Source organism: Topomyia yanbarensis, chromosome 2, assembly GCF_030247195.1.
Source record: "Topomyia yanbarensis strain Yona2022 chromosome 2, ASM3024719v1, whole genome shotgun sequence".
Lineage (NCBI taxonomy): Eukaryota > Metazoa > Arthropoda > Insecta > Diptera > Culicidae > Topomyia > Topomyia yanbarensis.
Genome location: NC_080671.1, coordinates 421,054,701 through 421,070,523, shown reverse-complemented (window position 1 = coordinate 421,070,523; position 15,823 = coordinate 421,054,701). Strand labels below are relative to the sequence as shown.

At 36.7% G+C, this 15,823-nt stretch overlaps 2 protein-coding genes across 2 annotated transcripts; both read left to right on the top strand.

Annotated features, from left to right (window-relative positions):
* Positions 1 to 3,444: 3,444 nt before the first annotated feature.
* LOC131685238 (uncharacterized) lies at positions 3,445 to 8,881 on the top strand. Its single transcript, XM_058968825.1, has 4 exons — positions 3,445 to 3,556; positions 3,829 to 3,989; positions 8,682 to 8,778; positions 8,835 to 8,881. The coding sequence occupies exons 1-4, from the start codon at positions 3,542 to 3,544 to the stop codon at positions 8,847 to 8,849; spliced, it is 288 nt and encodes a 95-aa protein (XP_058824808.1). The 5' UTR covers positions 3,445 to 3,541; the 3' UTR covers positions 8,850 to 8,881.
* A 22-nt stretch (positions 8,882 to 8,903) lies between these two features.
* On the top strand, positions 8,904 to 12,972 carry LOC131685237 (uncharacterized). The gene is made up of 4 exons (XM_058968824.1): positions 8,904 to 9,165; positions 11,555 to 11,669; positions 12,169 to 12,293; positions 12,564 to 12,972. Exons 1-4 carry the CDS (start codon positions 9,061 to 9,063, stop codon positions 12,894 to 12,896), a joined length of 678 nt encoding a protein of 225 aa, XP_058824807.1. The 5' UTR covers positions 8,904 to 9,060; the 3' UTR covers positions 12,897 to 12,972.
* Positions 12,973 to 15,823: the final 2,851 nt, after the last annotated feature.

Genomic DNA, 15,823 nt, shown 5'->3' with positions numbered 1-15,823 from the left:
TAATTTGACTGGTTTCTATGTTTGATCCAATAAATTCTTAAGCATTATTTCAGCAATTATTTTATTTACATCAACATATTTTGACGTAGGACTACGTCTTTGTTTTCGATATGGGGGTGCACTCTGCAAATTCTGCAAAAATGGTATGTAACGAAAAGTGGTCCAATTTTAAACGCATATAATTCAGCCATCTCACGATAAATTTTCAAATTTTTTGCACAAATCGCCCCGAAATACTTCTAAGAATAGATTCCAATAGATAAACCCAAAGATTTTTGATATCATAGCATTAAAAAATTAAATAATATACAACCTTGTCAAAATATCGCGCATTAACACACAGAAGATAGCGCTTCCCAAGCCCTGTACGACAGATTGGTGTACCTAGTGCGCAACGCTTCTATGAATGACGTCATCATCGACTATTTAAAGAACGGACTTGGCCAGACACGCTTAGTTCCCTGTTGAACAGCTGGCGAAGCAGATCACTGCGCTGTGTTTTTTACAGCCAGTGTAGCTGTGCTAGAAGTCCGTTACACTGGTTGTGGAGGGACGCTACCCTGTGCCGTCCAATAGGCAATTGCTTCCTAAATGCCGCTGTAATGTTGCCAGTAAATTTTTGATTTAACTAGCACATGTATTTGCTATTTGCGCTTGAAATTAAGTAATGTAGTGGTATCTTCCCATTTTGGTTTAAACGCAAGGACAGTTTTTAAACCAGGATTTGATTAATTAGTTTAGCTCATCTAAGCAATTTTATCAATTCTGTAATTTAAAAGGAATTTAACGAAACTTGGTGAATTTGGCCCCACTTGCAACTGGTATAATCAAACTGCACAAAGTGTTGCATAACGCAGGGCTGTTTTTGGAACAAAATGTGTTGTCATTCAGCCCTTCGCTATGCATAATCACGATATTATGACAGATGGGCTAAGCACGGCCGTTCCTTTCAATTGGGAAAGGCCGCGTGGAATTTTGGTGAAATACGCTAATAGTGTCGTGGGGGAATGGAGAGTGAACAATGGCGGAGGAAGGGGTGGACGCGTCACTTACCGGCCTGGTGTTTTCATTTTTATGGAGGAATTGTGAAGTTTAAAGACTGGAAAAGTGATAGTGGTGCTATGCAAGTGATTACTTATTATGAAAATGGTGAAGTTAAGTGAAGATTCTGTTGTGCAGTTGAATTGCGACGAATTCTATCTGCAGAAAAGTATGCAGATCTGCCATGTTTTCTTCTCCCTGTCCGTGTGTTGGTGAGCTTCAGAGCTCATGAGAGAGTATCATTTGTTTGGTTTTAGTGTGAAGTGAGAGGAGTGGGATTTTTACGTGACAGGCAATGGAGCAAAGAAAGAGCTGGCAGTGTGTCATCCGTTCATTGGTCAGAAGAATGACATGACTAACTACAATGTTGTAAAATCAATTTACTGTAAGTATGTTCCATGTTGTTTATTCATAGAATCGTGGAGATAATCGGCTGATGTCTACAGAAGATATTATGGCGTCGATGCATTTTTGAGCAAATTTACTTCAACTCGTCAGGTGATGATGAGTATGTACATAGCGCGAAAGGTTGAGAAAACGAAATGAGTATTGGTTAGCTCTTGCCGGTCTTACAGTGATGTTAGTGCACGGTGCTTTATTTAGGCACATTTTTCTGTCAGAGCAAATGAGATGGAGATAGAAGATACGTAGATTCTGCTTATTTTGGTTTCCCAGTATTAAGATTCTGACGTTTAAAATACGCACACTGAAATCTCACATTTTTATACTACCGCCCTCCCCTCAGGCCCAGAAGCGGTTTGTTTGCCTCCCAATTCGCCGTGCAAAAGTTTTGTTTTCCTCCCAATTTAAACGTCAAACCAGCACAATACCAACCCAGCTGGATAAGTCTATACATACGTGGACGAGAAGGATGGGTCGATTCTAATAAGAATGCTCACAGCTGGGATATGAAGTGTTGGCAGCAGCCAGCAGCATAGTGGCAATACTTTTAATTCAGGTTTCCTTACACGGTAAGAATCTGGTACCCAAAATGTAGGTTATTTTCACCCATCTCAAAGCATTCAGCCTATTACTTAAAATTAGGTAAAAAAATCAATATGGCAACTACCCAAACTTTGAACAATTTCCTGTTTACTAATTTTAGGTAATTTTTCACACTTCAGTCCATTGTTCTGGCAGCCCGAGAGTTCAGCTGAACGAAGTCCGCCATTTTTTAGTTGAAAATTGTTATTGCCTTTTCCTTCGAATTATTTTCAAATTGATAGAATGGACAGTACAGTGAATAATAGTGACGGTAAGTTCAACGAGAGAAAAATTATATTATTTTTGTTAAATTTAAATGCTGTTGTAAGTTGTATGTTCTCCACCACCAATCTCGTGTGGGGATCCGGCTCCAGTGACACAACCAATTCTAATTACAATATATTGTGTCACTGGAGCTGGATACTAACTAGAACCAGCCAGAATTCCAGCTGAACTTAGTACGTTTGAGAACCTAACTCCTGGGCCATTATGGCACAGGGCTGCGTCACGAGATCCAGAAATGAATGTTCATAAGGTTTCACACCTAACAAACAATTGTTTATGTCACACTAGACATTCCAAACACTAAATCATGCAGTTTCGGATGTTATGGCGCATAAAAACTGCACTATAATGTCCCGAGACCGGTTGCCACGAGATTCGAATATGCCTGGAACTGTTTTGTTTAGGTTCTGCGGCAAAATATCCGAGATATTCTTAGGTTTGTTCCAGTATCAGGAGAAACTGGAAGTATTCTGGAATAAACAGGGAGAAAATCGTTCCTGTATTATCTTCTTTTTCTGGTGGCAAACCGGAGTGAAAGGAAGCAAGAACTTTTTGCTCCGGAGCAACAGAGAGTAGCTTCCATGTAGTTGAATAAACCTCTTTTAACCCTCAATGATCTTGAAGTGTTATGCCACAGGAGTATTGTTTCATATAGTTCAGTAACATACGGTACACTCAGTATTTTGGATATTATGACGCATAATAACTATCACAAAGTCTCAGAGCATAAGGCCTGAAGCATTAGATTTGTTCCAGTACTCGGGTCAAAATTTCTGTTCCGCCAGTTTGCTACCAAAAGAAGTAAACAGAAAAGGAATAAATACAGAATAGACTTTCTCTTTGTTTGCTCCAGAGTACTTCCAGTTTCTCCTGGTTCTAGAACAAACCAAAATTGACGCTCAAGGAATGCGTCATATGATCCGAAAACGAGCACGCGTCTAGGACCGGAAGACGTACGTTTTGGCTCTTATCACACACTACTTGTGCATCACGATTTCCCGGATATTATGATGCGCATTCATTTATGGATTTTGGGTTGAAATCGACTTTATGAAAACTGACGGAATCCTAGTTTGGGATCTTATGATACACACTATAATGAGCGCTATAATGTTCTAAATCATATGACGCACCACCTTTTGTATTTTCTAATTTGGAACGTTCAAGTATAAACACTATTTTCATTATCTTTATTCTAGGACATGTCAGTCAACCATCAACAAGCACAGCAATGAACGAAATTTCTGTAAGTACCCTTTTTATTGAATCCCAACAAAAAACAGAATCATATATCAATTGCTACATAAGACAATTCTGATATACCAGTCTCATTCACATAAGACCTACAACAGTAGCAACCAACCCTTTCTTTGGGACTTGTAATTACTAGACCAAGCGCTAAATTCTTTCCTCAGTTTAAATCTTAACGTTATTAAGTTAATCTTACAATTACTATCTACGAAATAAATAACAGCACGTTACCAACTCACCCCTCTATAACCAACCAAATATTTTCAGACGAACGAGATCGTAAATGTGTTGAACCAAAACAGCAAATTCCGTAACATACTTGCCAGTAAGTTGAACTTGAGTAGCGTTCCCTCCCATACGGAATTACTACACATGGTTCGAATCCTGTGCGATCATTTTTTCGGCAACCGGATCAGAGAGCAGCATGAGTAAGTATGAACACAAAATATTAATTGCTGGACTTAACAAGAAATTTTGAATGTAGCGTTTTTTATTCATAGCAATATTGCTTCCAAAGGGTCGTACACTAATTACGTAACGCTTTTAAAAAAAATTCAACCTCCCCCGAAATAAGAGTTCGTAAGATTTTGGTGAACTTTCCCTCCCCCTACATCAGATCTTATCATTATTTTCGCGATTAAAAAATCATATTGTTAATTCATATAAATAATAAGTTTACAAAAACGATACTTATAGACCTATTACGAGAAAATTCAGGTCTTTAGGAAATATTCAGAACCTCCGATTTGGTCCACATAATCTACTTCGCTATATTCCACTTCCTTTGAATCTATTTCCTTGTGATGTAGAACATAAAATAATTTATAACCTCTTCTGGCGTGAATTTATTTAACAATCACATGACAAAAAAAATAAGCGAAGTTTGAAAAGGATGTTGGCCTAACAACATGAAGGGTATCAATCAACACTTCTTAACTTGTAAGGCAGATTGTGACCCCAGCTCCCAATCAGAACAATGTACCACAGAGTCAAAAAATTACTGAAATTGCTCCAAAACCATCGACAATTAAGCCGCTCCTTACGTTGGCAATGATCAGCCCCCTGCTAGGCGTCCTTTTTGTCGTAACCAACATCTGCCTTTGTTAAAATCAAAACCACCCAATGCTATTGCATGGGCCTAGAACCGACTGGGCCCATCATATGTTGACTATTGTCAAAGTCTGTATATGTGTCAGTCTGTTTTCAAACTTTTCCATTGTCATTCCTGCTTTAAGGCATAGTATTATAGCTTTTGAAAGTCCACAAAATTAGGAATTTCTCAACTTAATATTTCTCTATAGGTCCTTGAAACATTTTTAAATCATGATACCGCAGTTTAAAACTGTTATATTAAATGATTGTGCTACAGACAAATTGGTTTCTCATAAATAATAAGACAATTCTTTATTGAATACATTTAACAATGTACACCAATTACATATGCCACTTATAGACTCTAATAGAAGCAGCGAATAATCCAATGGATAGAGTTTGGTACTTGATGGTTCTATCGTGGCTCAAGGTTCTCACGTAACAAATGTTTGGTTTCCCTCATACGAGCGTACATATTACTTGTATCTGGACAGCAGATTCGCCAACGGCCTACAGTTTTTAGATATTAGCATCGACGCCTAATCACATACTTTGTTAAATATCATGTCTGCAATTCATTAGTTTCAGTATCTTACAAAGAGGGCATTTCTTTTAAATGCGAAGTCAACTGACCAAACCATAGATCACGAATGAGCATGATGCCTCTTCCGGCAGTCTAATTTGTCCGAAACACAGATTTGTTCGCTTACTAGTCCGTGATACTCGTTAGAGTTTTGAATCAGCTCTGCCAAAGTGTTTAGTTTTTTGATCAATTGTACTTTTTGTTTTTACTTCTATGTTGTTATTTTTAAAATGCATACACAAACATGTTGGTGTTATCGGAACAGCCACCTCCACCGTCCGTTGATAAATGATGCCTTTGTATATTTGCATCGCCAGGAACAGGTGCATCTTCAGTAAGCCTAAAAAGAAATTAGTAATGATGCATTATTGAGGTGTGGTAGAGATATTTGAAAGGTAATACATATTTAATAATGAGCACAGTGACAAATTATTCATTTTATTACATTAACTTGCTGGTTGAATATTCCGGTGTACAGCGACGATGTTGGAACAATTTAAATCGTACGCAAACGCAACAAATAAAAACATTTTCTTCCACAATTTTTCATTTGCGGTGAATACACATTGAATTTCAAGCCAAATTTTTGATATGGGCTTAACTGCTAAACGTAAACATTGAGAACATTGCAGAAGAAATTTTAGTGAAATTCACAATGGCAATATTTAATTTATTTAGATTATGAATATTGTTCGAACTTTTGTGAAGTGTCCCAGCAAATATCTACAAGCACAGAGAACAGACATATAAGCTAGAACAAACTTTCTCAAAAAACTGTGTAGACATTTAAATGAAAATATGTTGAAAATCACCATCAGGTTCGCATGCGTGAATCACCATTGTATCACGCAAGACCTGTATAGCGTTTGCTGGTTGATCGTAGCGCCGACTAGTGGCAAAATGCTACTCGCTGATGGCATTTCAAAACGGCAGTTTTATTTCTTACACACATTGAAAACTTGACTTGTATTTCAGTTATCAGTGCTATACAAGCAAATACCACAGAGAACAGAGTCCATCTCCAGCATTCCAGTTGTGTTAGATTCGATGACATTTTCGAAAGTATTTGGGATAATGAATTAACAGCGGATCACATAGAGATTTCAAAATGGTCAACATAATTATATCTCTGCCCAACCAAACCATTCCGGAACGGGTTCGGAATTCTGAGTGGTTCAAATGCTGAAATGCAACAACCGATTGTGCTGAAATCTATGCTGAATCCATTCAGAATTCCGAACAAGTTCCGGAATGGGTTTACGGGGCACTTGGCTGATGTGGCGACGCTAGTGTTTTAACGTATATTCGTGCAAATGCTTACACAAGTTTTATTAATATCACAGATAACAGACGTTTAGGCTAGAACAAAATTTCTTCAAAAACCTGTGTAAACTTTCAAATTGATAAACGTTGGAAATCCGTGTTTCACTATTGCCATCTGCGCAACTGTTTGCTATACGTGTTTGACAGCTGCATTCTAACTGCATTGTATCGATCACTGCGCCATCTACAAACGTTTGCCAAACGTGTTTCAAACGTCTGATTTATTCGGAATCTCAGTAGCAGGTATTTATACACAATTCAAATCGAGCCTAAACGTCTGTTATCTGTGTTAATATATTTATTCGGTCATGGATGTCTGCACTGATAATTGACATACAAGGCGGTCGTCCCATTTTGCGAGTATCCCCTTAATTGGGTCATTAAATGAGAAAAAAAAAATCTTTTTTTATTACATACATCGATAAAGCTGATTTTTGTGATTACAACGTTTTTGCCAACTCAGGAAACGTGAAAATAAAATTTAAATTTAAAATAAAGAAATATGTTGACAGTCTTGATTTGACACTATTAGAAGCATTTGACTTATTAAATTTCACGACAAATAAGGCCCGGTGAATACATTCGTGATTCGCTGGTTGGACACTTTTTAACTGGACCGCTTTTTAGTTGGACCTCCGCTAAAAAGCATCTGAACGTCAAAATCTCTTGTCAAATTTACTCTGACAATCAATCTGACAATATTTAGGTATGTGCACAGATGCATTTATTCTGCCAACATCTCCTCTGGAGAGTTTTTGACAGTTGTCAGTCGGTCCAACTAACGAATTAAATTCGTTAGTTGGACAAGGCTGTGGCCCAACCAGCGAACACGACTGTACATGTTTTCCTGGTTTTCCCGCAGGGTTATTTTTATTTGACATAAACACCATCCAATGTATATAGTTTTTTTCATATTGGAAGTTGTCTTGATAGGTCAATGTAAACAACCACTGTTTTCCTATGTATGGTTGTCTATGTTTACATGAGATTTATTTTAAAAAACAAAAAAAATCATTTTAACGTATTACAACGATTTTTTAAATAATGTTATATATATTGTACCTAAAATTTACCGAATGGAACGGAAAACTATATATGTATAGCTTAATGAACCAATTCTTTCACTATTTCGGTTCGATTTCCGAATAGAAATGTACAGTAACTAAACCATTATTTTCATTGTGACAGTACAGTAATTTTACAATAATTTACAATAAGTTCTAGTGTTATGCTACAATACAAAAACAACAAACTTTAACGTTTCTACAGTAAATTTCAATGTAAAATCAACTTTTACAGTGAAAAGGGGGGTGGTTATGTATCCTAACATTAAAAAAATCGATTTTTCTACATACATTTTTTTTTCTCGAAAACAATAAAATTTAATGTGAATTTACTGCATCAGTTTTTTTTCTGAACAGTAAAATTAATTGTTACATGAAATATTATTGTAAATCTACTGCGAGAGCCTAGGAGCAGATCACTTGTGATGCATTTTTAAAAATCAGCGAAATTAAATGCATTTATTTCCATCAAAATAGAAATTCATAATGTATTTTGCGTTGCGTGCAATGTTTTTGCGTTGCGTGCAATGTTGTTTGCGTTGCGTGTAAGACGTCAAAGCCCTACATTTAACAAAACGTCGAACAACGTGGATCAGCGTAGGACGTTTGTTAAACAAACTTTTTTGCGAGGGAGTGCAAAGCTGATGCAAAAATGGAAATTCAATGCATTTTTTCTAATTTGATGTAAATTTGTTAACATTCTTAGAGTGATCTGCCCCTAGGCGAGATCTCTGCGACGAACAATGTTGAAACAGGAATAACTATAATATTTATTGTTTTATGATTGTTTGTAGGGTAAATGCTATTGTAAAATTCTATTCGGGTTCCGTCGCGTGCTAATCTTCGGTGAAAAGCACAATAGCACAGTGAGCGGTTTCTTATACCGTTTTTGCTTGAAGCGAAACTGAGTCAGTTTCTAACCCCTACTGCTGTCAAAATGTTAGAACCTGACTCAGTTTCGAGTTCAAGCAAAAACGCCATTAGTTCCTTCAATATGTACATATCAAGTCGCAGAACCACGATTGTTTCATTTTACATTTTATGGTCTTTTGTTGCAGTTACCCAAAAACACAAGAAAAGAAGCTACTTGCAGAGCGTATTATTGAAGCGTTCCCGCAATTAGCTCGGCCTGCTTCGCGCGGAGCGCCAGCTGAAGTATGTATTTTATTGATTTATAATTTTCTTACTCTAAAAATTATTCTTTTTGGCAGTCGATGTTTTTTTAAGCACAACGGACAGTCCAAGGGGACTCATAGTGGATATATTGAGCAGCGTATCTGCAATATACGGAAGGAAGTTCCGAAAGAGAATCGGAAGTTCAACCGCAATTCGCAGAACACAACCTCAGACATTGTGTCTGACGATATAGTGGCGGCTGCAGATCTTTGCTCTGCACTTGATGCATCATTCTTAAACTCGCGACAGATTTCAATTCTAATGAAGACAACTTTTGTGATTCACAGTAATTTATTGAAACAAAAAGCTTCCGTATCTCAAATATTTCTTCAATTTCCACACTTCAAATCGTACCATGGATTAATGGTAAGTTGTTTGTTATAACCGTTGTTACCAATAATAACGACGCTGAATTTCTGAGTAAAATAATCGATATCTATTTTTTGTTTACAATTTATATTTATCCCTGAGACGAGACATGCAAATAGCAAAAAATGAAATGTTAAATGCAGCCAGGGGAAACTGTCAAATGCAGCCACTCCATTTAAGCTATGTAAGGCAAAAAGAGAGGTCTCAACAAGTGATAGAATGAACAGGAAAAAATAAAAAGAAAACATCTGTCCGCAAGTCCCATCCCAGGTTATTCCAATCGAGTACGAGACCTGTCAAAGGTATTCAATATAGAAAAAATCTCTTCGAATCCTTCTCAAACGAGTGCCTTTGACTGAAACCGTGCTCGATTGGAATGACACTGACAGATAAATGGTAAACAAAAGAATGAAATGTCGAGTATTTATACCAAAGATTCAGCGTCGTTAACCAATAAGAAACCCGCAGTTTCACAAATTCAAGCTATAAAAAATGCTGACGCGTAAAACATAAAGAAAATTCATGAACATTTTAATGCTGTTTTTACTTGACGCAAAGGTTCTAGCCCCAACTGTCAAAATGTATGAACTGACAACGGTTGGGTTTATAACATAACTTAGCTTCGGGGTCAAGCAAAAACGGCATAATTGGACACAGATCTTTCATTAGGGCCTCGACCCACAGTACTCAAATGGAGAAAAATTAGTTTTAAATTCGACGATGCTTTTCAAATGTAGCTTTTATTGTAGGTACAAATTATTTTATGACATTGTTTTTAATGAAGCATCTGTGGTTAAATCTCATAACAATATAAGAGATTTTGATTTCTGTTTGCTAGAAACTAAAATAATACATACGCCCAATTTACCTTCCAGTTGTGGTTTCCCCCTTACAATTTCAACGTATATATGAAAGGTAAATGGGTTAAACTGACTATCTATAGTAGACTATAGACTTTTTATAGTTCCTGTATTCATAGTTAGGCAGAGACAAAAGCTGGAAAACTGGTAGCTTTTATTTCAGAAATAAACACGGCATTCCATGCAAATGTTCAAGCTCCTGCCACAGAGAACAGACATCCATGATCGAACACAAATGTTAATAAAACTTGTGTAATCTTTTGAATGAATATACGTTAAAACACTAGCGCCGCCACATCAACTTATCCCAACTACAAAGTCAAATCCATTCCGGAACCGATTCGAAATCCTGAATGGACACCGGCTCAAAGAAAACAACCGATTCCGACTCAATCGGTTGATGCATTTGAGTTGGAATCCATAATGAATCCTCTCAGAAGTCCGAACCGGTTCCGGATTGGTTTCAATGGAAAGAGGTATAATCGCTGTCAATTCAGTCTAATTCAGCCACTAAAAAACATGACGACAATAGCGCACCTGGTGGAGATATCCCAACTACCTTCGAATCCGTTAGAATTTTTACACAAGTTGAATGCTGAAGATGGATGTCTAATCTCTGTGCTCTAGCGTTAGCCGGAAATGAGCCGGAATTCCGGCTGGTTCTAATTCGTATTCGACTCCAGTGACACAACCGATTGTAAAAAGAATCGGTTTTGTCACTGGAGCCGGAATACGAAATAGAACCAGCCAGCATTCCGGGTGATTTTCTGGCTAAGCTAACTGGGAAATTGCTTACATGCACGTATAACGAAACGAATTGGTAGGTATGATGTGTTTTTATAATTATACGAACATTTCTCGGTCGCGCTCGTTCGACTCCGGTATTTGCCATGTTCAATTGGCTTCACTCATGGGGTTTTTCATTGAAAAACGCTGGAGCAGTGGTTTACACTGGTGTTGCATTTTCTAGCAGAAGAGCAGGCCACTGGACGTGTTTCATTCCCACTGCTACTAGAAAGTGCAAAAGCAGTGCAATCCACTGCATAGGTGTTTTCAATGAAAAACGACATCAGTGTCACCACATAACTATGAATATAGGAACTGTAAATATTTCCTAGAAGGGCTCAGCAAGTGCGTGTAAAGAAACCCAATACTACCTAAAGGGCGCGTATATCTTTTCTTCAAATTTTATGAAAATATCGGAATTTTTGTAAGTTTGTGTTCAACAAGAACAGAATGTCATTACAGCAAAAACTCAGTTTGTTTACATATGTGAATTTGGTCCTAATGAAAGATCTTTCTTGAATTCTTCACCATTCGGAATCATTAACGGATCCTGTATGGATTCTAGCTCAAACACAACAACCGATTCCGAAATCGATTAAGTTGGAATCGGTTGAGGCATTTGAGCTGGAATCCATTCAGGATTCCGAACCGGTTCCGGAATGGGTTTAACAAAGTCAGTTTTCACCATATTCATAACTAAAACAGAGAAAGAAAAACTAATACAATTTCATAACTTCTAGGTTCAACAAGCATTCAATAGAATAAATCAGATTCAAAGCATGGATACTAATATAAGAAGACTGTTATCAAAAGGGCTGTTATTGAATCGAAACGCATTCACTGATGTCGAGGATGGTAAGTTTTGTTTATCCATAGAAGAAATTATGACCAATATGCGCAAAAAACTTGCGTTGCGAACACCTTCTTCAACTTGTGATTACGAAAAGACTAACGATCAATTTCTTCACTGGATTAAAACTGGTTTTCGCTGAATACTTGATGCATCTTTCTTAAACTCGCGACAGAATTCCATTCTAATGAATACAACTTTTGTGATTCACAGTAATTTACTAAAATAAACTTCCGTATCCCAACTATTGCTAATTTCTTCAATCGAAGTGAAGAATTAGCCGTTAAGGAAAATACTGTTCATAATTACGACTACGATATGCTATATTGCGTTACTATCCAGCTACAATTATGTGTATTCCTTCATCCACCTGTTTGATAAGATATGTACTGCCGCTATACGCACACCTGTTCCATGTGTATAGGGAATCCCATAGCACATGGGACAGTTATGCGTATAGTGGCAGTGTAGAGCGCGCATATATTTATAATGATTATTTTTTAGATTATATACGCGGATCATTGATTCTTATGAAAGAAATGGTAGTACGAGGCGCTAAACGAGCGAAAGAAGATGCAAGTTTGTCTACAGATGAAATCTTCGCAGCACCGCTTGTTCGCTGGATTAATGTAAATATCTTTCTAAATCTTTCTAACCCACACTATCTTTCAAACGAATATAGTTCAATAGCCCTAATATAAATCTGTTTACTGCGCCGATACTGCCTATAATCGGAGGTGGGACTGACGTGATCATGGGAAGTGGGACTGCCGTGATTATGGGCAGTTTATTTGGTAATTTGTAATTCAATTGATCATATATTTTTATTTTATAAGATCAGTGGGAGCTTTAACCATAGTGAATTCAATAATTGTGTTATTCTTTTCTATTATTTCTAGGTAGACAAGCAACACACACACCTCACGGCCGGTATATACCCGCCGCATATCGCTTGCTTCGGGAAGACAAAAGGAAGAGGAATATACTTCGTAGTTCTTGAGAGAGAAGCGATAGACTGCGGAGATTGCTCAATACAAACTTTAGATGTGTTTTTTAAATCATTCGCTGTTTTCGGAGTTAAAGTGCCGGTTTTTGTGTATCCGCTTTACGAAATATTTAAAATTAAGATTCATAAATTGGCCACACCTAGTGCACGCAACACAGTTAATAACGTGTTAAAAGCATTGGACAACGCTGAACGGGCAGAAGAGCTTAACCAACACACAACATGAAATCAGGTGTTTTTTACAACACACAACATGAAATCAGGTATTTTTACACAAAAATAAACAGAAAACTCAATAGTCATGTTTCATGTCTTTTATTTTTTCGGTTGTTAATTTCCATATTGAAAATTTTCTGCGGCAACTTCTTTCGATAAACCCATTTTTGAGTAAAAACTAACCAATTTAAACAAATGTTAAAACAACTAATTTTGAGTAATAAAGACGCAATCGATGAACTAGTTATAAAATCTTTTGTTGGGGAAAAATAACTTATTTTTGAGTATCGCTTTCAAAACATTTTTTGGGTAAAAAATACGCACTCGAAAAACTAGTTCTAAAATCTAATTTTAGGGAAAAATAACTTAATTTTGAGTATCACTTTCAAAACATTTTTTGGGTAAAATATACTTATTACTGAGTTCTGATACTATTACCCAAAAAATTGTAATGAGCTGATTACCTAATTTTAATGCAATGAAGTTTAGTTGAAAGTTGAGTACTTTTTACCCAAAAATAGGTTCCCCGAGCTAAGCGTGTATGAGGACAATATAAGGGGTAGTAGATTTGTTGATCGGTGTGTTGGTGAAGTAGGAGAGTTTGGTGATTCAATTGAGTTCTTGTCGCTCGGTCTCACGAACACTTATGCAGTTTCCTGGTTGAAAACTGTCCCACTTGATTTTACCGTCTTTGTTTATTATTTTCCACCAGCTAGAGACGTAGTGTTTGTGTCATGTAACGTGTACGTACATGAGCGGAGAAAAGTATATGCGTGATCCTATTTGAAAGTTAAGCGGCCGTTGTGCGTCTAACATTTTGTTGATATTCGAAAAAATTAACAAGGGTATTTAAGGCTCAAGTTACCTCAAGGCTTGGTAGTATGCGTAAGAAAAATTGTGTTCAGCTTTGCCACCAGATTATCCATTTAAACCTTTTCAAAACTCTAAAAGAAGAATATCAGTCGATTTATTAGATCATCACGATTCAATTCATACAAAATACCTGCTGGAAAAACCATCGGCTTAGCTGGATGGTGCTTTTGAAAAAGTGGCTGTGATTTTTTATCACACTACCACACCGAGCTGGGGTACGCAACACTACTGCGCAATGAAAAAACCACAGCCACAATGAAAAAAAAGTTGGATTGACGATGTGAATTCAAGTGAAATTGATGGGAGATCCATCAATTCATCAAGCCGTCAATATAAAGAAAGCTTTATGGAATCAATATTTTCATGCGACCCTCAGGCTGTTAGTGTGTGTATGTGATGATGGGTAGGTTGATTATTGTCAGAATTTCTGTTCGTTTATGGCTTGCTTCAGACTGAATATTACTAGCAACTAATTAAGTGTATTCGCACGAGGCGTTTGTCATTACTGAACAGAAACGGCAGGTGTGAAGCGATTAATGATATAAATGTATTACAATACTAGTGATGTAGGAGCTCGTTTCAATTAACATAATCAAATATTTTAGTTTTCTTTCAAATGATGTTGATTGATTGATTTTTTTATTTCTATATTTTCTTTTTTAAATATTTCAATGGAAGTTTTATGTGTGATTGCAATACAACTGCACAAAATCGTGTTTCGAAGTTAGTTTTTCATATTTTTCGATAAATATTTTAGTTTTTGTATTATCTATCTCGACATAATCCAGCATTTCGTCAAGTTATTGATATAGGGAAACATTGGAGTGAGACCGAAACAAAAACAAACGTCTAAACGTTTTCTCACTATATGCTGTCGCTTGTACACAAACTTCTAATTTTTTATATATCCATATTATAATATAACTTATTTTATTTTAATATACAGTAATGTTTCGATTATATGAAAACTACCAACGGAAACTTCGCTTCGCGTACGCTAATTTTGCTTTGGTTTAGCAAACTCGTGACTCGTGATTCGCGACGTTTGTGCATAATCTACTGATAACCCTTTTTTAATAACATTGAGATCGCCAGAGAAATTTACCCGCTACCAAAGAATACACCCCGTGTCAGGTGAAAGTGATTGTAAACGCTTTGCTGCGATCTCTTCGAGTATAGTATTTTGATTAGATCCCCAGCCTGTTTTCCACATCGACGGTGGAGTGGAGTGGAAATTCACTTGACTTCACTTGCTCGGAAAGATGTGCAACTCGACAAGGTTAAAATGCAGCTTCAGTGCAACTTTTAGCTCGTTCACAGTCCTGATATCATCCTGGGCTATACACATAATCACTGTCTACGGGCTTAAGGCTTTAACTTCTGCCCATTCACCCAGTGATGTGGTAATAATCTCTTGTATAGCTGAGCTGTTAATCGTGGGGTCCTCCTTCAACTCGAGTATATGTATGTAATTGTGTATACGTGTGTATGTATGTATACATGTATGGACAATGCGTATATGTATGTAGGTATTTGTATATGTATGTGTGTATGAATGCATGTGTATATTTTTTATGTATACATGTGTGTATCTATGTATGTATATATGTGTATGTGTATATGTGTGTATTTGTACATATAAATGTTAAAAAAATGGTTGCGTTATACACGGGATTGTTTTGTAGTGCACACATATAATCTATTAATGTGAAAAACTGATACTTCTGGATAGAAGTCAGATCTTCCTCCAATTACAGCTCCTTGGAGATCTCCAATGGAACAACTTACACAAGTCCAACAGGCAGTGACACCAGACTAAAAGAAACGGAAGCGATGAGGAAAACACGGAGTCTATCGGTTCTTTTTTATTATTTCCCCTTTTCTTTCTTAAATAAGCAGGAATTCAAGAAATGTGGATGAGAGTCAAAGGGGACATAAATGGGAGATAGAAATGAAGGTAGAAAACTGCCAAAAATGGTAAGTTTTCTAGTACACATGTGTTATGTTATATATACAAATTGAACCAATATGCTAAATACGCGTCGATTTCCTGCTTACATGGAA

What these genes read in the sequence shown, in the direction of transcription:
- LOC131685238 (XM_058968825.1), top strand. An exon ending in CGGATCAGAGAGCAGCATGA is followed by an intron (nt 3,990 to 8,681) that starts GTAAGTATGAAC and finishes CTTTTGTTGCAG; the next exon opens with TTACCCAAAAACACAAGAAA.
- LOC131685237 (XM_058968824.1), top strand. Translation starts at nt 9,061, where the DNA reads ATGAAGACAACTTTTGTGATTCACAGTAATTTATTGAAACAAAAAGCT. An exon ending in ATTCACTGATGTCGAGGATG is followed by an intron (nt 11,670 to 12,168) that starts GTAAGTTTTGTT and finishes ATTATTTTTTAG; the next exon opens with ATTATATACGCGGATCATTG. An exon ending in CGCTTGTTCGCTGGATTAAT is followed by an intron (nt 12,294 to 12,563) that starts GTAAATATCTTT and finishes TATTATTTCTAG; the next exon opens with GTAGACAAGCAACACACACA.